Source organism: Neophocaena asiaeorientalis, unplaced genomic scaffold (assembly GCF_003031525.2).
Source record: "Neophocaena asiaeorientalis asiaeorientalis breed wild unplaced genomic scaffold, Neophocaena_asiaeorientalis_V1.1 scaffold46, whole genome shotgun sequence".
Lineage (NCBI taxonomy): Eukaryota > Metazoa > Chordata > Mammalia > Artiodactyla > Phocoenidae > Neophocaena > Neophocaena asiaeorientalis.
The window spans coordinates 9,391,403-9,417,694 of record NW_020175393.1 but is presented as its reverse complement, the minus strand read 5'-3'; the positions used below and the strand labels follow the sequence as shown (position 1 = coordinate 9,417,694).

Here is a 26,292-nt window from a genome sequence, read left to right as displayed (position 1 = left end):
ATAAACTATAGGGAAAGATTTCCAAAGTATACTTTTAAAAAATATGTAGTATCATAACCTGACTGTTGTTGGATATTTGTTGAAGGTTAGGAACCTAGAAAAATGTTCAAAATGGGTCATTTCCGAAGGTAACTCACAAAGCTCCTTTAGTTAGCTGTTTTGCAGCAGGCCTCTTTTGTCCTCCCGAATGACTATCCACCTAAAGACAAAACACACCTCTTATTATTCCCTTTTGTAGAATCAGCAAAATACAGTTATACATAAAGGTCACTATGTTTCCAATATTTTCAAATCCTTATCAAGAGCAGACTCTAAGCATGCAGCATTTGCTATAATTTGCCAGTGTTGAAAAATGAAACAAAGAAATCCACAGACCCATGTAGCGAAGCTACACTGTGTCAAGGTTATAGAAAGCTGTACTATCAGCCCCTTGGCAGGACTTGGCTGCACCCTAAAGCCTGACTTCCCAACTCCCTCTACAAAGCTTCATTCTGTTTTTGAAGAAATATGTTTTAAGTAACAACTCCATAAACATCTGAAAATTCAGTAGACGGTCCTTAATTCATCCTCTCAGTGGTAAATAAGGGAACAAACACGTCTGAGCTCCTGTCACATACAGTCCAGGTGTGTGACCTAGCAGAGGGCATTTCTTGGATCACGGTAAGGAACAAATACGCCTTACATCAGAACCTGAGAACTGAACCAGATCCTTCACTGAGTATTCCAGGCAGGCCCAGACTACCACAGATTTCATTAAGCTATTATAAGTTTGATGGAGAAGAGACGAAGGCCTTAGAAAACAAAAGTTTTTTTTCTTCTTTTTCAGGCAAGTATGGGTTAAAAGACCATAGGGACTGACTACTTCACACACTCCTGCAGGAAAAACAAAATCTCTAGTATAACTAAGAGGAACAGATTCACTTTTGATAGGATAATAATCATTATCATTCAACAGTAAACTACATTTTTTGAGTGCCTACGATGTGTTGGCTGCTGGTATACTATTAATTCATGAGGAAATGAAAGAACTGTAAACATGTGAGAAATAGAACAGACACACTCGTCCTATAAACATTAACACCACAAGGCACGGCTCTCGGGGAAGGTCTTCAGTGAGCACTTTTGTGGGCACCAGGGTGACAAGGCCGACTGCAGATGACGCCAGACAGCCACTAGCAAACAGAAGGTGGTGCGACCACATTTTCTGTCAGTCATGCTGAACATTGAGAAGAAGCTGTGCAAACTGTTTTCTACCTGCACAACTGGCTGGCCAGGAGATGATCCAACGACTTTTTCCTGCTGTGGTTGTGGGGTTCCTAAGGACACCGGTATAGCTTTGCTTCCAGAATCCTGTCCTATTAGAATGAACACATGAGACAACGTTCAACAGAAACAGTAAATCAGGCCCATTGTGCAACCCCTCGAGTCCAACGTACACAGATTACTGAACATTCTGAAAGGGATTTGTTTATCATGGGTGCTGGCTGTGAGGAAGGAGAGCAGGAAGTACATTTATCTACCAAAGCTCTAAAGACAGAGGTAAGGATTATTAAAGCTTATTTAGGTAATAAGTAGAAATAAACACATAAATAAATGGTAATAAATAAAAGCTGTCAATGCTACAGTTTCAAATTATCTAAGGTCTAAGGAATAGGCCTCAAAGCAGTGATCTGTCAGTATTACAGAACCCCCAAATACTCACAACTTAAGAAAGGGAGGCCCAAATAGAGGACTGGCTAGGAGTGTTCATGCCGTCATCTTTTCTAGTACTTATTGAGCAGTGCGGGTGTTCAAAGCTTTAGAAGAAATGGAAGACATGGCCCACCATTTTTTTTGTTTTTGACTGGGGTGGGGGAGTGTGGGGGGGAGATTCTAAATATACAAATACAGGATAGTTACAAAGTCGCATGTGCCATATAATACTAGGTTTCATTGTTTCTAAGCAGCACATTTTTTCCACATAATTTAATGTGTTGTAATTTAAATAGAAGTGCTTTTCTTTTCCTCATTAGTATATAAGATACTACAGATGCAACATGGTACATTATTTGGGTGGAAAGGATACGGAAAGAAGGAAGGATCAGAGTGGAGGTGAGGCTGAGTGGAAGAGATGCAGGATGAGGGTTGCGTGAAGAGTGTCCCCTGGTGCTGGGAGGACTGGGACAGACTAAGGAGAGCTCGCAACAGGGGCTCCTGACCTGGCAGTGCTGTGCTCAAGAGGCCTGGGATGGGCGCTTGTCTCAGGCCATCTGCAGTCTTGGAAGCAGAAATGGGGGAAGTCTGATTCAAACTTTTTTTTTGAGCCTGTGAAAAAACATTGCCAAGATGGAAAAATTAATATCATGATAAAAGCTTTAATAGATCACTTAAAGTGCCAACCAAGCCTGTTAATGAGTCTCCCGCATCACCTTCGGTTTAGCTTACAAAAGTTTAAAAACATTATTCTCCTATCACATCGGGAGAAGTGCAAAGAGTACCCTTTAAAGTCTACAAGCCTGCTGAATTTTCTTGACGCCATTCAGGAGGGATGACTGATCCCAGCTGAGCTGATTGACAGCCGCTACTTTCTCACTCCTGGAACTCCTGTGTTCATGGTGCTCAGATGCAAAGCTGAGCCTGAAACAAGTCTCTACCCCCAACAGTTTCTATCCTCAGTAATGCAATGTCACGCCTGCAAGGATTATGACCCTGAGTATCAGTTCCTGTGTGGGGTCTGCAGGGATGCTGAGCACCCGGTCAGGGCCCAAGCACCAACCCCAAATCTACTGTCAACATTCGCTGTCCACTGTGTGGATGATCTAAAGGAAATCTCACCTCTGCTGTCTGGGATGTCTCTAGTTCATGTCATGATAACTAACCTCAGGTGCCATGTAATTGGGAAATGTAATTCAACTGAATATTAGTCTGAGCAAAATATTATTAGAAAAAGTAATCTAATGTTTAAACTGTTGTGTGCTTCCTTTCTATAAATAAGGAAGATGAACTGGATGATGTTTAAGGACTAACAAATTCCTTTTAGCTCTAAAAAAATCTGTTATCTCTATAATGCATTTAAAGTAAGATGATAAAGGGTTTCTAAACTACTCCCAAATTTTAATCCTTTATGTTATTACTACTTCACAGTGCAGTAAGTTTTCAGTTTTTCCTTCAGTTTTATATTTTGTATACCAGCAGATGATTTAGAGTTTAGTTTAACCATCTCCTGCGACCTTGGCCTAAGCAAAATGTTCCCACCAACCATTCACATGTGGCTGCTCACACAGACCTCGGCAATACCTGGCCATTGGCCAGCTAAACTCATGTTAATATTTCTGTTCTAAACAATGAATTATTCTAAACAATTAATTAGCTATTTGGTCCTTTTTTCTAATACAGAAATGGAGATGGATTTGACATCAACCAAGAAAGACTGGAGGAGGTCAGTACAAAGTTGGAAACAGTCACTTTGTTCATCCTTCCATTAGCAGGGAAGGTCGGACCTGCATCTCTTAGTGAGAACACCATGGGGGAAAATCTCCCGGTCTTCACAGCATTTGCCCTAGAGATAACTCCACACTTGCCTACTGTAGGGAAGCTCTTCACAAGAAGGACACCCGTGTTGTGAGGAGGCCTGGGGTGAACAGTGAGCACAGGCCTTCCTCACAAGTATTTCCAAGGGACGAACACTAGGGGCCACCTTGACCTAGTGGTTAGCATTCCGGGCTTTCACTGCCACGGCCCGGGTTCAATCCTTGGTCGGGGAACTGAGACCCCGCAAGCCGCTCGGTGCAGCCAAAAAGTAAATAAATAAAAACAAAACTAAGGGCCATCTTGAATAAAAAAACAAACAGGTAAAAGTTGGAAAAACGTGGTCTAACAGGGCAAGGCTATATTCTAGATGGGACTCTGAAATAACGAGATCAACAGATGAATAGACGAACCAGAATGAATACGTTCAAATGACCAAAATCCTCATAGCAGTGTTGCCAGGACACAACAATTTTGGAATTTCTTTCAATATGCCTAGTTCACATGAAACAGAAGAGTATCATTCTAATTGCTTAAGAGCACACAAGTTTTTTTTTTTTAATAAATAAATGTCATTACCTAGCCTGATCTCCCACCTTATTTATCAGATATCACCTTGAATGATTCCTAGCTATTGAACAGACAGATAAAACAAAATCCATGCATACAGAAGTAGTAAAACTATAAGAACAGCAAGGAAGAAATCACCATAAAAGTCAGGAGAGGGGCTAGGTTAGGAAGGTACATGGAAGGGGGTACGTTGTGGGGTACCGATAATCTATTTCTTGAGTGGTTACATGCATGGGTATTTGCTTTATAATTATTTGTTAACTGTACATTTATGTTTTCTGTATTTTTCTATGTGTTTTTTCATAATACAGAAGAGTAAAGAGAAAAAAAAATACTCTGAACAATCTAATCTAATGTCAAAGCTTGAAAAACTGCCATCATTTAAGGGTATAAAGTACTGTTGTGTCTGAAAACAAGGTTACTAACTGTAGGGACACCTCTTGTTTGAGCAGGTTTTTTTGTTTTTTTTGGCTGCAAGGTGGTCTTTCTCTAGTTGCAGCGAGCGGGGGGGCTACTCTTTGTTGCGGTGTGCGGGCTTCTCATTGTGGTGGCTTCTCTTATGGCGAAGCACGGGCTCTAGGCGCGTGGGCTTCAGTAGCTGTGGCACGTGGGCTCAGTAGTTGTGGCTCGTGGGCTCTAGAGTGCAGGCTCAGTAGTTGTGGTGCACACGCTTAGTTGCTCCGAGGCACGTGGGATCTTCCCGGACCAGGGCTTGAACCCATGTCCCGTGCACTGGCAGGAGGATTCTTAAGCACTGCGCCACCAGGGAAGTCCTGAGCAGGTTTTGGTGTAAGTGTTTTACAGTCCCCTTGCCCACACCCATGTGGGGGTTGAACACTGGCATCAGTGCATTTTCATCTTTCAGCTGCTGCCAGTACCCCTCACTGTGTCCCTCCCCTTGGGACTGGAATGATCTCCCCACCTCTTATGCTATGAGGGTAACACAGGTTGGGCGGGGCAGGTAGGGCCAGGATGGTGGTAGAATTGTAATCCACTGGGAACTTGGTTTGGTGTCCCCACTGGAATCTCCTCCATTCACTAGGTCTGTATGTTTGGAAAGCTCTGCTGCCCGAGGGATCTGCTCTGTTCCCAGATGTTCGCTGGTCACTGGTCACTCCCAGTCCCCTGATTTCAGAGCAGGACTTTTGTGTGTCTGGTTCACTGCTGTATCCCCAGCACCAGAAGAGGGCCTGACACCATAGTGAGCACACAGTAAATCATTGTTAAATGAAAATAAGTGAGTGAATTCCACTGCGGCATTAAGTCATAGGGGTCTGTACTTCCTCCTAGTCCAATGCCCCTGCCCAGGAGCCAGCAACTTTCTCTCATTCCCTCCAAATTTAGGTTGCCCCCGAACTGACAATTTTTCCAGAAAGAAAATATATCATTCAGGTTTTTTTTTTCCTGAACTCTTAGAGAACACTTTTTAAAAATTTTGTTTATTTATTGCACCAGGTCTTAGTTGAGGCAGGCAGCCTCCTTAGTTGCGGCATTTGAACTCTTGGTTGCGGCATGCATGTGGGATCTAGTTCCCTGAACAGGGATCGAACCTGGGCCCCCTGTTTTGGGAGCATGGAGTCCTATCCACTGTGCCACCAGGGAAGTCCCTCTTAGAGAAGACTTGCTCTTGAAATATATTTTCTTCACAAATAGAGAAGCTATTTAAGGATATTTTGTTGAGAACTTGGCTCCAAGAACTCTGCTCATATCAATGTACAATTTTAACTCTTTAGACCCTGTATTATCTTGATACCACGTGAATATACAGAAATCCACCAATGAATCAGAATACTCAATATATCTCTATCCCCCTCTGTGGTACACTTTGTAAGAAGCCAACGACAAACTAGCAAGATGATATTTGTCAACCGACAGGCATTTGCTGAGTGAGGGAGGCCATCTGGGATCTTCCCAGCCCAAAGTCTCCTCTGGGAATTGCCCCATTGCCATAGAAATGGGTTGGAGCCAGCACAGTTGGACACACAAAGGTCTGTTACCTGCTAGAGGGCATTAAGAGCTAGAATCCAGGGAACGAGCACCTTTTCTTCCCATGGAAAGTGCCAAGCCTGTCAGTGAGCACAGCTTCTCTACCCAGAGGGGTGCTTTTTTCTATTTTGGCTCAGAGGGGCACTTTTTCCTAATTTGAACAAAGGCTCCATATAGAGCATCAGCTCTATACGTATAGAGCATCAGCTCTATACGTATAGAGCATCAGCTCTATACGTATAGGGCATCAGCTCTATACGTATAGGGCATCAGCTCTATACGTATAGAGCTCCGTATAGAGGCCCTGCGTGGCCACTTCCTCATGTTGCCCATGACTGGCTCCTCTGGTCAAGGGTGACTGAACCACGGGTGGGCCAATCAGACTCTCTCTCCTTGGAACTGAGAATTGGGGGAGGGGGAGGGATACCTAAGGGCTGCGGTTCTCAAATGCAGGTTTATAGCCTAATTGCATCAAGATCACCTGGGGGAGCAACTGAAAGACAAAGTTTCTGGGTTCCATCCACAAAGATCGATGCAGAAATCCAACGTGGGCTTAGGAATCTATAAACTGCAAAAGCTCTCCGGTTAACTCTGACACATTGCTGAGTTTGGAAAGCACTGCACTTGCCAGTCTGTTTTTGTTTTTTTTTTGTTTGTTTGTTTTGTTTTTGCCAGTTTCTGTTAAACGCTTGGAAGACTGAGAGAGGACCATGAAGGAGACAGGTGAGGCCATGCCATCTTGAAGAGGCCAAGGGAAGAGCAGAGAGCCTGGTTCTGACTCTTATAAAGAAGCTCCACTACACGGGACGTTCTCCTTTTTGCTAAATGTGTTAGGGTGAGTTTCTAGAGAGTTGCAGCCCGAAGTGCCTTGACTAAGACATTTGGGTGTCCACCGCATGCACAGCACCATGGTGACCACAGAGAAGGCGGCTGAAGGACACCACACACAGTCTTTGCCCTCTGAAAGTTTACCACCCAGAAGACAACCAGGCCCACCCAAACACAGTGTACCATATTATGGTGTCCGACCTCAGGCCCTCATGCATGACCAGCAATCCTCTTTTTCCCCCTGGCCAGCTCCTTGCTTATTTTCCACTGAAGCCTATTTCATTATCTTCAAACCTGTAAGCCAGGTGAGAATTCATTCAACTTTCTACCACCAAAGCTACGACATCACCTGCAACCCCATTCATCCCTTCCCGCTTCTCTGTTACAGTGGAGGAAGCATCCCCCAATGCTTTTATACAAAGAATCCCACCAACGTTCTGGAATTCATATCCTTCTCCTTCCCATGAGCTTGGAAAAGAGCTCAAGCCTTTCCCGTATCTTATAAAAACCACACCCTGACTCCACACATCCGTGGAGCTACTGCAGGGTCAGTTACTGTCATTTTTCTGGAAGTTGCCTGTGCTTATCACCACACTCCCCTACTCCCCTTAATCTATTGCAGCTGGCTTCTGCACATATCACTCCATGGAGACAAATCTTACCAAGGTCAACAACTGCCTCATTGTTGCTACATGTGTCAGAAACATTCCCATCCTGACTTCCACCCACTTCTCAGCAACACTCCACTCTGTGGACACCATCCCTCCCGTCTGCCTCATTTTCCTTTCTGAGCTTCCAAAGCTAAGGGTTTTACGCCTCCTCTCTGGAATATTCTGAGTCTTACCTGCGGACCCCTCTTTCTGTGTCCACCCCCTAAGTGTGTTGGTGCTCTGGGGCTCTCTCCTGGCTGCTCCTCCTCTACTGACACACTCTTCCTGATCCGTTTCATCCGCTCCCACCGCTTCCATCACGATACATATGCTGGTCAATCCCACTTCAGCTCACAATTCACTCTGCTTCAGCACATGTAGCTGTTGCCCGTACGACTTGGTTGTCCCAAAGGTACCTCACCCTTGACAAACAACCTACATTGAACTCAGAACTTCCCTTCAAATCATGATTTCTTCCCACGTTCTCTATTTCGGTGACCCTGGGTGTCATTGCCAGAAACTTCTGTGTCACCCTTATTCCTCCACTATAGCCAATCAATCAGAAGTTCGATCTAACCTGCCTCAAATCCATTCACTTCTCTCCATTTCTTCTGCCACTAGGCTCAAGTGGGTCTGCACCATTTCATGCTTACGTTACGACACTGGCTCCTGAGCCCGGCGTCAGGGTCCTGTAGCGTTCAGGGCTCGCTTACCTTTCCCACCTAAATCTTCACATCTCACTTGGACTTGTTTTCCTTCTCCTGCAGAACCACGTTCTCTTCTCTCTGCAAGGCTTTGCACTTGCTGATTCCACCGCCTGAACATTCTTTACTCAGACCCTTTCTTGCTGGATAACTTCCTTCTCCCATAGTAGGGCTCAGTCAGAAACCACTATTTCGTGGAAACCTGCTCAAACCATCCCATCTTGGTGAGAGGCTCCTTTTCGGAGCCTGGTGCCCTGGGCTGCTTCCACCAGAGCACTTAGAATACTGTCTTGCGGCCGTCGGCTTATCTGCTGCCTCCTGCTCTGCAAAAGACTGTTGCATCCCTGGGACTTGGCCCAGGGCTGGCCCCGGCAGCTACTGATACACTGTTGAATGAATGAATCAGTGAAGGAAATATTGTACCTGGTGGGCAGTATAAATAACAAGTGCAGAGGGGAGATCAGTGGAGGGTCCGAAAAAGGCTTCATTCTTTTAGGGGCTTTGGGTGCCCCGAGGGAGGAGAAGCATCTAGGCCAGATAGGAAAGGACATTCAGTGAATGCCCATCAGCAAAGGCTTGAGGCTCACGATGAGTCTGGCCTGTTCAGGGAGCCATGAGGGGTCCTGCCTGGCTAACCTGGAGCAGTTCAGCTTGAGAACCTTAGCGGCCAGGCTGGGCGTTGGTACTTTCTCCTGTGCAATGGGAAGCTCCCAGATGATTTGGTTCAGGTCACCAAGCAAATGTTTTAGGAAGATAAATGTGGTGGAAGCCAGACTTTAGGGAGAGTCTGAAGGCAGATTAATCACCCAGACAATTGTTACAGCTGTCTAATTACACTACAAATGGGCCTTGGAAAACATCTACCCAGCGGTCCATTCTTCCTCGTTTGCACTTCAGAATCACTTGGGGAGCTTTTGGAAAATGCTGCTGCCTAGAACCTTTAATCTAGACCATGTAAATCAGAAGTTATGAAGGTGAGGCCCAAGCATCCATATTTTTACAAAGCTCCCCAGATGATTCTATTGCGTTGCTAGGGCTCCTCATTTTCAAGAGAAAACTAGGGCTCAGAACGTAAGATAGGAACTTAGATCACAAAACCAGTCACTGGCAGAGGAGGACCTGCAAGTGAGCTCTGACTCCTATTCCAACTCTTGCTTTCCCCATTATACCGCTGTCCCTCTTAAAGTCTAGCTCAGGGTATAGATGTAGAAAAGAGAGAAATGGGAAGCAGTGTGGTAGAGACAGCTAGCTGGTGGAGTCTGCCTTTACAGCAATTCGCCCACGCTCTGAACCTCCATCTCCTTGACTGTGAAATGGGAACAGTAATGCTACTTGAAGCCCCGAAGTAAGGATTAGAAATAATACAGATAGCCCCTGCCTGTACCAGTTAATAATATGATCATTATTTTCATTGTTATTGGGAAGAACGGATATAAGACATTCAAAGAAGAATTTGTAACTTATTAAAGGTGCAGAGGAAGAGGAAGAAACGAGAACATGTAGATTATGAGTCTGGGCGTCTGAAAATACAGTACCTCCATAGTAAGGCAGGCAGGCTGAGCTGGATGGGGAGAGGAATTAGGGAGGGGCGGGGCGGGCTGGAGACTTCAGTGGTAATCGCTTTGGAAATCTCACGCGGCGAGGCAAAGCGCTGCAAAGCACCAGTAGGTGCTGCTCTCAAGGAATTTAAAATCTACTAGAACTTTTAGTGATCTAAAGAGATTTGGACTTAAAATAATTTGTTTACTTTTGTTTGATAGTCTAAACTCTTGCAGACTGCCTTCTTTGTCACTAACTTTTGAAATATTAATCCATTTAAGAGAAAGTTTAAATCCTGTAAATGACTCTCTGCATTAAGAGATTTAAATTCACAGGGCTCCTCAGAGACATGGCTGATTCTAGGTCTGTGGCAAGGTAATCACAAGACATGCCTACAATATCTTGTGCTTCAAAGTGCTCAAAGGAGGTGGGGATGTGTCAGAAGTGTAGAAGTCAGCTTAAGTAGGCCTCCACTGACCAAACTTGGGACAATATAAGCATCAAAAAGAATAATGAAAGCAATAAATTGCAATGTTAACTTTAAAGAGAATACATGGCCTTTTGGAGATATACACTAAAAAATTACAGATGAACTTATATGTCTGCTTTAGCTTCAGAGTAATACTGGGCAGGGGAGACTGAGTGGGGTATGGATGAAACAGGAATAGACATGAGCTGGTAAGCACTGGAGCTGATTGAGCATGGGGGCTCATTATACTAACTTGTCTTTATTCGTGTTTAAAATTCCCTGTAATAAAGTTTTTAAATTAACGCAAAAAAAACAACTATGATTTCATAGTGTTAAACACACACACAATGTGAGACGAAAAAGCTCTTTTTTATGGAAAAATCCCAGTCAATAACAGTAGATAGGATAATATAACCAGCAAATCATTTTGCAACCACTAATGCAATATATACCAATGGAGTCCAATCACTGGGTGAGAGGCCGGGAAACAGGAGGGTTACGTGGTCCCAAAGCACCACCCTAGAGATCATTTCTTCCTTATATGGGAACAAGATACCTTTGAATACCTTGAGGAGAAACCTGGCAGGGGGCCACCGTAACCAAGTGCTCACATCGGAATCACCCATAATGGGAAAAATCAACATTATGTGCCAACCATTCAGCCAGAATCTAATCATGAGGAAACAATCAGAGGACACACTGAGGGCCACCCTACCAGACAACTGATCCAGGCTGCTGTGGCCTAAAGAGATGTGACAATAAATGAAATCAGTGTTCTCTGCTTTCTAGAGTGAGGCATTTTCATAAAGGACATTACTGGGTCAACTGGAAGAAATGTGATATAATGTTTTAATGTTAAATTTCTTGGGGGTGATAGTAATACTGAGATTGTGTTGAAGAAGGTCTTTGTTCTTGGGAGATACCTGCTGAAGAATTTAGGGGTCAAGGGTCATACCATTTGCAAGTTACTTTCAAAAGGTTCAGAGAAAAGAGTGTGTGTGTGTGTGTGTGTGTGTGTGTGTAGAGAGAGAGACACAGAGACACACACAGAGCAAATGTTGCAAAACATAAACAACTGGTGAATCTAGGTGAATAGGTTCACGGTACTCTTCCAACTTTTCTGTGGTTCTGAAAGTTTTCATAATGGAAAATGTGGGGTGGGGACTTAAGTTCGCTCTTCAAGAAGCTGGTTACACTGGTTGCCTGCAGGCAACTGCGTGCCTGGGGAACAGGAGGAAGGAAATTTTTCACTGTAGTATACACCTTTCTGCACCTTTTGAATTCTGAACCAAATAAGTGTATTATCTATACCAAAAATAAAGTTTATATTTAAAAACTCATTGTTCTCTAATATTAATGCTTTATAGTATCAAAACTTGACAAATTAAATTTCTCCAAATAGATAAACACTGTAGGCCCCTGATAATGGTATTTTTGTTCATTACAATGTTCTATAATTTATACAGAAATTATAAAAAGAGCCACTGTAAATGTCTCTGGATGTCCTAGGAGTTTAAATGTTAGATGACACCTCAGCACTATTCTTCCAACTTGTGTTGCCTCCAAGGCTGTGTCTTCCTTCCTCCAAAACACCTGATGCTTTAATTGTTCTGGAAAACCTGCAGCAGAGCACACAGAACATAATGCAACTGATCTAGTTCCCAATACTCTCTGGCATTAAAAGTCACAAAAACTACTTTGGAGCTGCCAGTGTAGGCTTCTTGTTACCTTTGGATAGTTGAAACTTTGGGGAGTCAGAAAGACAGATTTTTTTTTTTCCCCCTCATTGGAAAAAAAAAAAAAAGGAAAAAGAAAGGAAATGACCATGCTGTGGCTGATTATGTATAATTGATGATAATAAACATAAAGCAGATCGATATATATAGATATATAAAGTAATCCTCAAGTTCTATAATTAAGTAAAAACAGGTATGGTGTGTTGCAGAGATAAGTATATATGTGACGTTTGTGCTGTATATGCAGAGGACATATCTGGGGCAAGAGAAAGAACCTAGAAACAGCGGTGGCCTCTGGAAGAGGAAGACTTACTTTTCATTCTGAACTATTTTGGGACTGTTTCTAGTGATTACCAATGGCATATTTTACTTATTTTTGCTAAATGCATCAATATGTTGATAAATGCTGTCCAGGTATCACCTCCTCTACCTGGGGTAAGTTTTTAAAACTAGAAGAAAACATGAGTATCTGTAATTCCACCACCCAGAGAACTGCTGTTAAGGGAGCAGTACATTTCCTCCTAATCAAGTTTCTGGTTGTTTTGTAAGCAAGAGGGTTTTCTATTTTCTAGTTCACCATATTGTCTTTTAACATCTTTCTAAAAGAGAAAACAAATTGCTTATTAAATATTTTACAGTTAAATGTGCATTTTAAATATTTCACATTTAAAATGTCACTTAAAATGACTTTGTAAGCCTTCCCCCAAATCTTTAATTATTTTTCAGAAACATTTAAAATGGCTACATAATACTTCATTATATCCAATAATCCTCCTACTATTGGAGAATTATTATATTGGGTTTAGAACACTTTTTTGCACCCAAAGTATAGAAGAATATCTATCTATAGTATGCTATATTTGAGTAAGAAAGGAGGGGAAATAAGAAAATATATATGTAAGGAAATAAGAAAATACACATGTATCTGCTTATCTGTGTGAATAAAATAGGGGATGGATGAGAACTGGCAGGAAAGGATGGAGGGAGGGGTGGGAGCAGGGAGAAAGGCCAGGGAGGAGGGAGACTGCCCGGCACACTTTCTGCATAGCCCTGACTTTTGGGACCATGCTAATGGTTCACTCATTCAAAAGAAATTAAATAGATAAAATCAACAAGGGTAGTGGGAAAAGAATTCTAAAATGAAACACAAACAGAAACAAGCAAAAATATAGTTCAAAAGAATAGCATAACCATACCAAGGGAGGAAAAAGAAAGTACTAACTCTCGTAACTTTTGAATACAGTATATTTTAAAAAATTTTTATTGGAGTATAGTTGATTTATAATGTTGTGGTATTTTCAGGTGTTGAACACAGTATTTTGACTATACACCTTTAGGTTAAAGACAGAATGTAAACCAATACTGAAGTCTGAAGTAGGTTTGTTTTTCACAGTGCTATGAATTAGCAATTCTAAAACTATTTTCTTTGTTTTCTAGGATTGGGCAAATAAGCAAATATATTGTGGGGCAGGCTTTCTCACTGTTAGAAAAGAGGGCTACAAATATGGAAAAGGAGACTTGAATAATGAACCTGGTGGTACTGGATTAGAATTGAAAGTATCAGTATGAACTCATGGTTTTTAATATAGATAGATAGACAGCTATAGATGTTGTGCATGTGTAAATACATATAAGTCCCAGCTGAGACAACCTCAGTAGCAATGAATATGTAGTGCTCAGATCTTGGCTTCTAAATATTGTTCTCCACTAGAAGGAACAAGGTCCCTCAAGTGGTTGATTCCAGGGCAGGGGCAGGGAAAGTGAAAGACGAACGTGGAACATCATGTTTTGCCAGAAATTAAAGGAAGTGCTCAAAGCACGATGGAAACATGTCAGAAGGACCAGCAGCCAATATGGAGGGGTGCCCAATGGCATCAAAGCAATTTGAGCATCAAAATAAATGATTGTAACAATTTTTAACACATTAAATAAAATAAGAATCTATGTGTCCATACTGGCATAAGTAAAAGGGGAGACAGAAAATCTCTTCCTTAGAGTAGAATGCCAACAATTAATGTAGAATAAACAATGGAATTAGAAAGTCTCTATTTGGTGACTGTCACAGTAACAGCTGATTTAGTAATAACTGATTCAGTCAGGAATTATCAATGAAAGCTTAAACTAGTGTGTTCAAGTTTGACAAGAAATTGGATATCTACATAATCTCAATGTAACTCCCCGAAGAAACTTTTTAACTATGCATCAGACACCACATGAGGCAGACACCATCTTAAGCAAGTGTTCAAAGTTAACATCACCAGGAATGTGACAAGTTCACATCGTGAGGACACATCCATCACCTCTGTGGCAATCCTACCAAAAATGTATAATCTGAATCTAATCATGAGGAAACAACAGAGAAACCCAAATTGAGGGACACTCCACAAAAAAGTTGGTTTGACTCTTCAAAAAAAATCAAGGTCGGGCTTCCCTGGTGGTACAGTGCTTAAGAATCTGCCTGCCAAGGCAGGGGTCACGGGTTCGAGCCCTGGTCTGGGAAGATCCCACATGCCACGGAGCAACTAAACCCGTGTGCCACAACTACTGAGCCTGTGCTCTAGAGCCCGAGAGCCACAACTACTGAGCCCACATGCCACAACTACTGAAGCCCACGCACCTAGAGCCCGTGCTCCGCAGCAAGAGAAGCCACTGTAATGAGAAGCCTGTGCACCGCAATGAAGAGTAGCCCCCACTTGCTGCAACTAGAGAAAGCCTGCGTGCAGCAACGAAGACCCAACACAGCCATAAATAAATAAATAAATAAATAAATAAATAAATTATCAAGGTCATGAAAGACAGCAAGATGAAGAAACTGTTTCCAGGACTTCCCTGGTGGTCCAGTGGTTAAGACTCCACGCTTCCACTGCAGGGGGCGTGGGTTCGATCCCTAGTTGGGGAAATAAGATCCTGCATGCTGCACGGTGTGGCCAAAAATTAAAAAAAAGAAAGAAAGAAAAAAAAAACCTGTTTCCAATTTAAAGACATGACAACAGAATTAGGCAGTGATCCTGGGTTGGATCCTAGACCATAAAAACAAAACAAAATATAATTTATTCTCTCTTGCTGTAAGGGACATTATTGGGAAAATGGACTAAATCAGAATAAGGTCTGTAGATTAGATGATAATACTGTAATAATGCTGTTTTTCTTGGTTTTGATGACTGTACTGTGGTTACGTAGGGGAATGTCCCTGTTCTTAAGAGATACACACTGAAGTCTGAAGTATGTAGGGGTCAAGAGGCATCATGCCTGCAATTTACTCTGAAAACTATGTGTGTGTGTGTGTGTGTGTGTGTGTGTGTGTGTGTGTGTGTGTGTGTGTGAAAGAGATAGAGAAGGATAAAACAAATGGGGTAAAAAGTTAACATCTGGGGAATCTTGGTGAAGGATATATGAGAATTCTTTACACCAGTTTCGAAACTTTAACTTTTCTATAAGCCTGACGTTATTTCAAAACACAAAGACACACACACACCTTTGACACCAAAAGTAATACAATGAACAGCCTTGATCATAAATAATCTTTGTTTCCTTAGGATTCTTAGTGGAATTACTAAGTCAAAGGTATACAGTTTTAAAAATATTGATATACATGGTAGAGAGAAGTTTCTGAATTCTTCTAAATGTGGAGAAGAAAGGCAGGGAAAATGGAGGAGTAAGGAGGGTAGACCACCGGCAGGGGATTGGTGGGGAATTGGGTATGGAGCTGGAACTACAGAACATGCTAAGAATGAGTGAGAACCGAAAGCCAGAGGAGTTCAAAGATTGGCAGATGGGGTGAAGGACCAAAGCTGATGACCCTTTGAAATGCTTTTCAGAAACATAATCCTTAACAGATTGCCCTCAGTCATTTACCGGCACAATGCTCTGGTAAGAGTAGGCTCAGGTACTTGGTCAAATCCATTGCCCTGGATCCCTCCCTCCATATGCATCCCTCTGTGCAGGCCAGTTACCCACTGCTGAGTCTCACTGAGTCCCGGAGCCTTTCCAGTTGGCACCCAAGAAACAGCTGCGACTTTCCTACCCAGTCCATCCAAAACAAGCTTTCCTTTTAAATGCCTATAATACATTCCATCAAGTATATGTCTTAATATCGGCTCTTATTAAGTATTTGTCATTTGCCAGGGACTTTGCTAAGTGCTTTATATAGATTATCTCATTTAATTCTCCCAATAATTCCATGGGATAGTAGTATTACTATGTCCACTTTACTGATGAAAAAACTTAACCTCTAGAGAGGTTAGTTAAGGTAAGACTTGCTCCACGTCATTAAGCTTAGATTCAAATCCATGAGTCTCCACTCTAAACCACAACACTATCCTGGATAAAACATTTTAGTTAAGAAGAAAAAAGGCAATCAATAGTAAGTTGAACATCTTAAGATAATAAATTGGGAGCCTAGGATGAAAATTATATTCTATCAGATACTCATTCCACTCTTCCATTCCGTAATCAACCAAACATTTGTTTGATATTATCATTTGTTTGATAATATTACCTGACAGAAGAACTGTTGCTGGCTTCCTGCTCCAGGTGTGTTATTGAAGGTGCTAGTAGATTTGGAAGAAGGAACTGGAAGACGATGAGACACACTGACCGGTACTGGAGTCCTGTTTGGCTGGGTCAGCTGATCTCCCGTAAAGTTTGATCCTGATGCACCAGACTGAACCGCAGCCCCAAGACTAGGATGGGCAGTGCTGGATGAGCTGACAACAGGGAACCGACTAGGTCCTGACATGCTTGTCACCGAGGGCATGGCGGCGAAGCCAGGTCTTCCTTGGGAGACGCTGCTCTGCCCGGGGGACAGGTGCAAGACGGTTGGCGATGCCTGCTGCAAGGGCATCTGCCCACCAACGATCTGAGGAGAGGCATGATTGACTATCACTGGACTTCCAGAGGCGGCGAACGTCTGCCCAGACACTAACTGGACGGCAGTATTCTGGTTGTTCAGCATCTGTCCAGAATATGGTTGGTTGGTCCTGAGCATGTTGGAAGAGTTTCTGTTCAACATGACATGCTCTGAGGTCACTTGGCCAGAAATGAGCTGAGAGGGCTGAGTCTGAAGAAGTTGCCCATTTATGGTCTGGACGTGGTGTACCGAGTTGGAACTGACGGAAAGGCTTGTAGGTATGAGGAACTGACTCTGGGGTGTGTGAGGCTGGCCCATGGGAGAATGAATAACGATACTGCCCCCAGCGCTGCTCACGGCCTGCGAGGTGACTGGCTTCCTTGTGTTCTGTTGGTTTACAATGTTCACCGACATGTGCGGACCAACCACTGAGCCCTGGGGTGAGCTCGCAGAGGCGAACGAGATCCCTGGCTGAACATGGTGCGGCTGTATTCCCAAATTGTTCACATTGTATGTGTTTTGCTGACCCATTTGGATAGGCTTTGGCTGGATATTAATTGGGACTTTATTTGAATTTGGTGCAAGACCCCTTTGTATAATGATGTTATGCACAGGTAAAGATGTTTGGAAATTTGTGCTATTAAATGGAACGGTAACAGGCTGTGCTACTGGACTGGAACTGGAGCTCCCAAACAAGGAGTTGCCATTAGGAGTCTGTCTGTGAACCAGAAGCCCTCCACTCACATTTGATGGGGCTTGTTGCCCACTACCCTTTAATATGATTTGAGATCCATCTAGGTTATTAATAGTCATCATGGAAGGTTGATTACCAAATGACCCAATTAACTGTATTTGACCAGAACCACTAAGCTGACTGTTATTAGACAGATGCTGGCTGGGCACGCTGATGCCCACGTGGTGCATAAAGCCATGGTGCACACCCACTGTATTGCTTGCAAACGATGAGCCCACAGGCACGTGAGCCACCCCTACAGGCTGCAGCGTCTGACCTGAGTAATTAGAAATATTAGAAGCCTGAGTAAAGGTTGCTGATGAAGAGGGATGAAGCTGAGCTTGTGCAAACTGTTGGCTTGAACCTATACTGGCGTCCAGATATGCCTCTTCTGCCAATGTCTGTTCAGTGATATTGGCCTCCTGCAAGGATTTCTGAAGAATGTCGAAAGGTTGGTCCTCACTGAGATCGGGAAGAGGAGAAGACTCAAGTTCATCTTCAAGAAACTGAAGGCTACTTGAAAGTGGCAGTCCATCACTGGGCCCTTCTCCAAGCTGGCTGCTTACAGCTTTGAGGGATGACTTAGGATCAGCATTCTAAAAAAATAAGCAGGATGTTACATGGCATATCTAACCTTGGAAAGAGATTCTTAAACAAAAATCTCATCTCACTTTTGAATATGAATAAAGCAAAACAGTCTGCTTTTCAGGCACAACTCTCCAAACTGCTCACCTCATTCTCTTTTTTTTTAAATAAATTTATTTTTATTTATTTATTACTTTTGGTTGCGTTGGGTCTTCGTTGCTGCGCACGGGTTTTCTCTAGTTGCGGCGAGCGGGGGCCACTCCTCATCGCTGTGCGCGGGCCTCTCACTGCCGCGGCCTCTCTCGTCGCGGAGCACAGGCTCCAGACGTGCAGGCTCCGCAGCTGCGGCTCGTGGGCCCAGCTGCCCCGCGGCATGTGGGATCCTCCTGGACCAGGGCCCGAACCCGTGTCCCCTGCATTGGCAGGCGGATTCTCAACCACTGAGCCACCAGGGAAGCCCTGCTCACCTTATTCTGATACTTGATTTCCTTAGGAATGATGTTTAATGTTGTTTTTGTAAGTATATGCATTCACTGCTCTGATAAAATTATTATAGGAAACAGATCAATAATGCCAACATACTCATGGCTACCTGGAGTTTAACTTTATTTTTTAGATAGTGGCATGGCTTAATTTTTTCAGGATTGCTCCCAAGTCCAAAGCTTGAGTGGGACTCAGCCTAGGGTATGTGCGTATCCAGGACACAGCGGTGTCTAGTTTTTTGTACCACAGGAGTAGATGTGAGTTTTGAGAGTTCCGAGTGTGGTTCTACTAGAGGTCCAGAAGGTATCCCAGATCCAGGCTTGACTTTAAAGGTTTCTCGGAACTCCCCTAGTTCTAACCTGCCCCACTCCAGGCAAAATCGGCCTGGATAAAAACAAGCTTCCCATATGAAATGAGTGAATAGTTATTTGATTTCTTAGAAGTTATCAGCTTATTATGATGCTTTAAAAACCATTTCAATGTCCTATTCAAGAGTAAAAGTTGGTCAACATTTGTCAAGCGCTCACTTCTGCGTTTGTGTCTGTCCGTAACGAGTCCTTAAGGACTGCGCATTCCAACTAGAGACGACAACACAGGCAAATGAAGGGAACTGAACACAGTCACTGACAAATAGGAGACACGCTGCTGGCCAGCAGTTTATCATGGGATACGTCAAAATTATAAAAGAAAAAATAAATGGAACCAGTCGTTATTTAACATAAGGTGAAGACAATGTGAATATCCTTAACACTACTGAACTGTACACTTTAAATGGTTAAGATGGTAAATTTGTTGTTTTATATATATATATATATTTTTTTTTTTTTTTCCTTATGTTATATATATTTTTAACACAATTAAAAATTTTAAAAAGATGAAAAAAAAAATCAAAAATAGATCAATCAAGTATAAACAGTCCAGGACTTCCCTGGTGGTGCAGTGGTTAAGAATTTGCCTGCCAATGCAGGGGACACAGGTTTGATCCCTGGCCTGGGAAGATCCCACATGCCGCAGAGCAACTAAGCCTGTGCGCCACAACTACTGAGCCCATGCACCGCAACTACTGAAGCCCACGCACCTAGAGCTCGTGCTCCGCGAAAAGAGAAGCCACCGCAACGAGAAGCCCATGCACCGCAACGAAGAGTAGCCCCTGCTTGCCGCAACTAGAGAAAGCCCGTGCGCAGCAACAAAGACCCAACGCAGCCAAAAGTAATAAATAAATAAAAATTAAAAAAAAAAAAGGAAAACAGTCCAGGGAATTCCTTGGGGGTCCAGTGGTTAGAACTTGGCGCTTTAGCTGCCAGGGCCTGGGTTCAATCTCTGGTTGGGGAACTAAGATCCCACAAGCTGCATGGCGTAGCCAAAAAAAAAAAAAAAGAATGAATAGTCCAACTTTCAAAACTATACAGATTCTCAGCCCTAGGCTAATAAGGTGTGTTGGGGGCTAGATGATGGGAAGACCCAGGTAGAAAAGCCAAGACTAGTTCACTTGACACCCAATCAACAGTTGAAACGGGACTAATGTGGCCTCAGTTAGGTGGACACCACCTTAGGACTTGAACAGTCATTTGAAAGGAAGTGGGAAAAAGCAACTGAAAGCAAGGAGGTTTGTTTGTTAGTTTGTTTTTGCAGAGAAATATCAAGGCAACAGTGGATTATCTCCTGAGTGGTGGTACACAGTTTAATGATTTTACAATGCACAAATTAACAGACCATAGGTTTAAAATTCCATATTTTTAAAAGCTTTTAAAACGTTTTACTGACATGATGCAACTCAAGTTTACAATAAATACACCCTGAATGAAGCAGCCTGAAGAGTTAGAATTAACACTTACGTGGAAGTGGGAGAGCTGGTAAGTAAAACTCATTAGTGTTGGCAAACAGGCTCAATATCTACTTTATGGGTTTAATGGCATCACATGCAGTTATTGCCCACTCAGAATGAATTTCAGCATTGCTACTAATTCATAAGCCTTACAGGAAATCAGTGTTGTGACTTTAAAGCCACCCCTAGCATGTGGAGGAGTCTTGCATGTTATGATCTGCCATACTTTACACATACTCAAATACTTTAAAGAACTGTGCATTCCCAAGGACTTTCTGAATACTATTCCATTTTATGGATGAAGAAAATAAAGACCCTGATGATGACGATAAGTTGACATTAACTGAGCACTGTGTCAACTGATTTCCATGGACTAGTCCATTCATCTTAACCACCCTATGAGGTAGATTTAACATTCTCCTGGATTCACAAATAAGGAAACTGAGTCTTAGAGATTTAGTGATAGACGCAAGGTTATAAAGCTAGTAAGTGGCAGAGCAAGGATTCAAACTTGGGTGGTCGGACTCTGGACTACAATCCATGGCAGAACAAAGCAGTTGAAAAGATTAAAGTAACATAGGCTTAAACACAACAATCCAGATATAGTTTCCAGGCAGGACTTCCCTGCCCTCAGGTCAGATTTCTTGTCTAGATGTTCCTAGAGCTTAAGAACCTGCACCCTGGAACCTGGTGGCCTGGGTTCGATTCCTAGCTTGCGACTCCTGGCTGTGTAATACTGGGTAAATACCAACCTTTAGTTCTCTCATCTTTAAATATGGATAATAATAGAACCTACTTCACGGAATTACTGTAAGGTTAACGAGGTTAATATATGTTAAGCTCTGAGTGCCAAGAACATACCGAGTGCTCAGTAGGTGCCAGCTACTATGATCTTTCTCCTTGTTTAAGACGAAAATGATTAGAAAGTAACCACAATACAGAATGATTTTTTTTAAAGCTTATGTAACAACATTCAAAAGACTCTAATATAAGTTTCTCAGGCTATAACGTTTCTGAGGCATTTTAGAAAGAAAGTTGAAAGCTTAGGAAAATGGCAAAGTAAAAATATTAATAGACTAAGTTCAAAGTAGAAAATGTCAACAAAATTCAATAGATTTTCCTCTTGTGTCAATTACAAAAGACAAAGTAGGGATTCCCATCATGATACAAAGGCAATTAAAGCTTCAATTCACTAGGCATCAATGAGACAGAAACATCTGATCATTGCATTCAGTTTCCAATACTCACACTAGAGTTGGCGAAAATTGAATTTGAATTGGCTGCAGAATATCCTGCATTAGTCAAGTCCTCATTGCTCTGCAAAAGTACAAATTCAAAAAAGTGATCACTTTGACTCTCAAGAAGAAACAAAATGTATGCCTATGATGGTCTGAGTATTACTTACCGATTTATTACTAGGTCCATGTAGAAAATAGTTCAATGCCTGTGGGTCTCTAGAAAACAACAGCCAAAAAGAGAAAACAGCAAATAAATACATTACTTATATTTAGGGTTCATTTTTACAGGGGAAAAAGAAAATGATGTATTAGTTTGAGTAAAATCCTCTTCCTGTTTTAAAACTATTAGTAGTTTTTTTGGTTGGTTTTGTTTTGTTTCATTTTGATGTTCCATTTCTGCCTCCTAGGATTTTTTATAAAATAAATTTAATAAAGGATTACCTAATTATGACCCCTATGTTAATCCATGTCACTTTGTCTCCCTTCTATATCTATGATGATTATTTAATCTTTATTTTAAAAACCCACTTGGTTTTAATATGCTTATTAGGTTGTTTTAGTACAGCAAACCTCACACATTTGATTTACCCTTATTTTGGAATGAGCATCTTACCCAATAAGATCAAGGAGACACGAGTCATCATCATCATCCATGACAACTATAAAGAAAAGGAATAGAAAGCACTGTTTCAGCCAAGCAGATTAAAGCCAGTAGCATCAATGCAACACAAAAATATACCTTACACTTTCCTAGATAAAGAACTAATTCATGTGAGTTTTCCCTCTAATTGCTTATTATGAATGTGACTTTTAAATTTTTGTGGTCATTCAAGAGATGAAGTATTCAATTTAAATTGTTTTTATTGAACACAAATCCTTAACTTACAAGTCAAAAAGCAATCTAGACAAATCAAGGATAGTTGGCAGCAACCACTCACACACAGATTCCTCAAAGGGGCGGTAAACCATGAACAGTAACTTCCTCAAAATGTACACAGTGAACAAGAGGAGAAATCGTATTTTTGTTTTAGAAAAAAATCTCATGCATACAGAGGTCTTTGAATTTTGTGACTGGATATTTCCAAACCTGGTGAGCAATCTGGATTTCTAGCCATATTTTGGCTATCTTTAGGAAAACAGAAAAGTCAGTTGTCCCTACTTTTTGAGACAGAAGAGGCACCATCGCCCCAGGCAGTACTGCGACAGGCTCTGCCCTGAAGGTCCCAAGTTCCTCCCTCTGCAGCAGTAACGCCAACTGCTCAATTCCAAACAATCTGCATCCCAACACTGGAATCTTTAAAGTAGAAACCCTCAACCCCAAATTCACCCCAGCTCCAAGCCCAAATCTCTCTCTCTCCCCAGCCATCGACAGCATCCAGCTTAACCAGCGCAATCACTGTGCTCTGGCTGAAACAATAACAACTGTATAAATTCCAAGAGCAGCTCTCCCCCTTTCTTTCTCCTCCCTCCCCCCCGAGATCCAGGAAACTTACACTAGTGATCCGACACCTGGCAACACTGCTTCACACCCATTTCGAGCCATGCAGTGGAATAATTTACATCACGGAATGCCAAGGCCAAGAGTTCTGGAGCCGTTGGAAAGGGCAGTTGTGAACGGCAGTTGGACGGAGGAATGAAATCCTGAAGAGATGCCCAGAAGAGGGACACGCCCGAAGAAGGCAGAGGCAGAGTTTCTACTAAGTTTTTTTTCTCCGTTAAAACTGCCATCTCCTCTCCACTTCCCCTCAGCTTCCCATCCTATCAGTCACAAGGCCAAACAAATATAAAATGTACTCCTGCCACATGGAAGGAAACTTGCTCTCTTCAGGAAGGGTCTGGAAGGGGTAAGTATCCCCCCATGTGGGACCTTCCCGTTGATGGGAGAATTGGTTCAGCTGCTGAATGATCCGGACGATTACAATCCATTTGAGTGGATCATCAGTGGAGAGGAGAGGTGATGGGTGAGACAGGAGGAGGTCAGAGTGGGGAAAGCCTGTCAAAAGGTAACACCCATGGCCAAGACTGTGAAAGGTACAGCAGGCTAAGTGAAGTCTGCAGCTAGCACTCAGATGTCCAGGTGCTCAGGGGCATGCGAGGACGACTCTACTAATACGACTTTGAGGAGTGAAAAGGGACAGGAAAGAGAAACAGGAGAACTATCATTAAGTAGATATGTCGACATCAGTGTGAAGAGCTTCCCTTAAATCATGATAGTTAATAGGTAGAACTGCACTAGCTGTTGCTCATTACTGTAGCCTGGGCTTATCTCCCAGACAGCACGGACTAAATTAGCCAAATATGACGTATAACTAAGCCTATAAAGTGGATATTATTTCTTTACTTCAACGTGACCATTTAAATGGAGCTCCACTGTATCCTTTGTAAATTTATTTTTTTAAAGTGTCTAACAGTCTCTGGAACAAACTAATTAATAAAAACGTACGTGAAAAATAGCTTACACCAAAGCAGAACACTTTCATGCCTCTCCCAGCTTCCCTCACTACTTTACACCTGTACCCAGCTCCTCCAGTGCATGAGATGCCGAAGGGTTAACACACACGGAGGGAGGGAGGCAGCGCCAGTCACTCCTCCGAGAGGAGGTGTCACTGCCACTGGGACTTTCAAGCACAGAGAACATTTGTTACCCCAAAGCTCAAAGTGACAAGCTACTCCTTGAGTAGCCCAAATAAAAGAACAATTTTACAATACTGGATGAAATTAAAAGCCATTGCACGCCCCCCACAGCAAACCAAGCAGGCCGCTCAAATGCTTGACGAAATGCTCCCTGGGGACATCCGCCCTACTCGGGGGCATCAGTCCTAACAGACAGACCTCCTCCTCCAGGCCTCCTTGGGTAGAACTCTACGAGCCTTTATCGTCAGGGGTACCCCGAGAATTCTACTTTTTAAAGGGCCGCACTCTTTTCTGACTATAAACAGTTTCAAATTAGAAGAGATGACTCTTATCCCTACATGCCCAGCTCTACATGGTGCCAAAACACAGTCATGTTACAGCCCGAGCCAGTAGTCCTTTCCCAGGAGAACACACGGCCCACCGAAGCAAATCTGCCAAAGTAAAACTGTAGAAATTGACTACGATTCTAAAGTGGGAAGACAACCTGAGGATCAGAAACTGACTCAAAAGTGAAGAGCTTAGTTTTTTTTGGAAAAGATTTTCCCATTACTTCTGGACTCTTGCTGAGGCTCTTTTCTCATTAAAGTAACAACCCTGGATTCACTAGGTGGGCCTCTGGCCACAGGTTAAACCTATAAGGCTGTGTGAAAGATAAGTCCCCCCCTCTAAGGGGTTAAAAACTACTTCTTGGTTCAGCACACTTGAGCAAGACACATCCCCTAAGTAATAGCAGTTTACAGCAGTAGAATTTGTCAGGGAGAGAAGGGGATTGCAGTTCTTACAGAATCCTCAAGAGATCAGAAATCACTGCCCCAGACACCTGACTACCACTCTCAAAGAGTTAAAGCTAATATTTAAAATTGCTCTTACTATTCTTAGTCAAGAGGCGCTATGAAAGTGACATTTCCAATCAGTGGGGGAAAGATGCTAGCCTTCTAGAGAAAATAAGGTGGAGCCATACCTCACATCTTACACAAAAATAAATTCCAGGTGGATCTAAGAGTTAAATGGGAGGGAGGAGGAGAGCTTAAAGTACTAGAATAACATATGGCAGAATTTTGTTTTTATAATCTTGGAGTAGGGAAAGGCTAAGTATGTCACAAGACGCAGAAGTCATAAAAGAAGATTGCCAAATGTGATGACAAAACATTTTTAAATTCTGCATGATAAAAGAAAAAAAAACATGAATAAAGTCAAAGACTAAAAAACCCCCAGAAAACATACGACAGGAAAATACTTTCAATTCATATCACAAACAGCTTTTCTCCTTAATACATAACTCCTATTTTTAAAAAGTCAGCTACCCTGCAGAAAATCAAAGGGTATGAAAAATCAGTTCATAAAAAAAGGAAAGACAAGTAGCTCCTAAACATGTAAAAGTAATCACCCTCACTTAGAATAAGAGAAATGAAATTAAAGTTACAATGAGATACTATTATTTGTCAGATTGGCAAAGATAAAAAAGTTTGGTTAAGGACTATGCTAGTCAGGAAATGGGAAATAGGGACTTTTATACCCTGGTAGTGAGAGTGTAAACTCATGTGACCTCTGCAGAGGGCAATTTAGCAGTCGCTTTCAAAGTTTTAAGGGCTCAAATCACTTCACCCAGCAAATATTTCCAGGTACTCGTCCCGCAGATATTCTTGTACATGTGTGAAATGATATGTGTGTAAGAATATCCAGTGCAGCATGATTGGTTTTAGCAAAAGACTAAAAACCTCAATGTCAGGGGTACGGGGTTTCTTCTTAAGGTGATGGAAATGTTGTGTAATTAAACCACTGAATTGTACACTTTAAAGGGTGCATTTTATGGTATTTAAATTCTATTTAAAGCATTTTTTAAAACTCTATGTCCATAATGAAAGAGGTGTGTACCTTTCTTGTTCCTTTAATCATATATCTTTCTAAGTCAGTCTGTATACCTTTCTTGTTCCTTTGATCATATATCTTTCTAAG

At 42.3% G+C, this 26,292-nt stretch overlaps 1 protein-coding gene across 3 annotated transcripts in view; it reads right to left on the bottom strand.

Annotated features, from left to right (window-relative positions):
- The window catches only part of BICRAL (BICRA like chromatin remodeling complex associated protein), a 49,284-nt gene that overhangs the window by 10,626 nt on the left and 12,366 nt on the right, over positions 1 to 26,292 (bottom strand). Inside the window, exons 1-8 of one of the 3 annotated variants that reach the window (XM_024765941.1) lie at positions 23,196 to 26,244; positions 22,316 to 22,361; positions 21,870 to 21,918; positions 21,713 to 21,781; positions 16,488 to 18,167; positions 2,199 to 2,304; positions 1,255 to 1,355; positions 138 to 199 (exon numbers count right to left, since the gene is read on the bottom strand). In XM_024765941.1, coding sequence (XP_024621709.1) covers positions 138 to 199; positions 1,255 to 1,355; positions 2,199 to 2,304; positions 16,488 to 18,167; positions 21,713 to 21,781; positions 21,870 to 21,918; positions 22,316 to 22,356 — 2,108 coding nt within the window. In that variant the 5' untranslated portion in view covers positions 22,357 to 22,361; positions 23,196 to 26,244. Of the gene's footprint in view, positions 1 to 137; positions 200 to 1,254; positions 1,356 to 2,198; positions 2,305 to 16,487; positions 18,168 to 21,712; positions 21,782 to 21,869; positions 21,919 to 22,315; positions 26,259 to 26,292 lie in introns of those variants that run through there. The other 2 variants (XM_024765940.1, XM_024765938.1) reach the window with 2 other exon arrangements.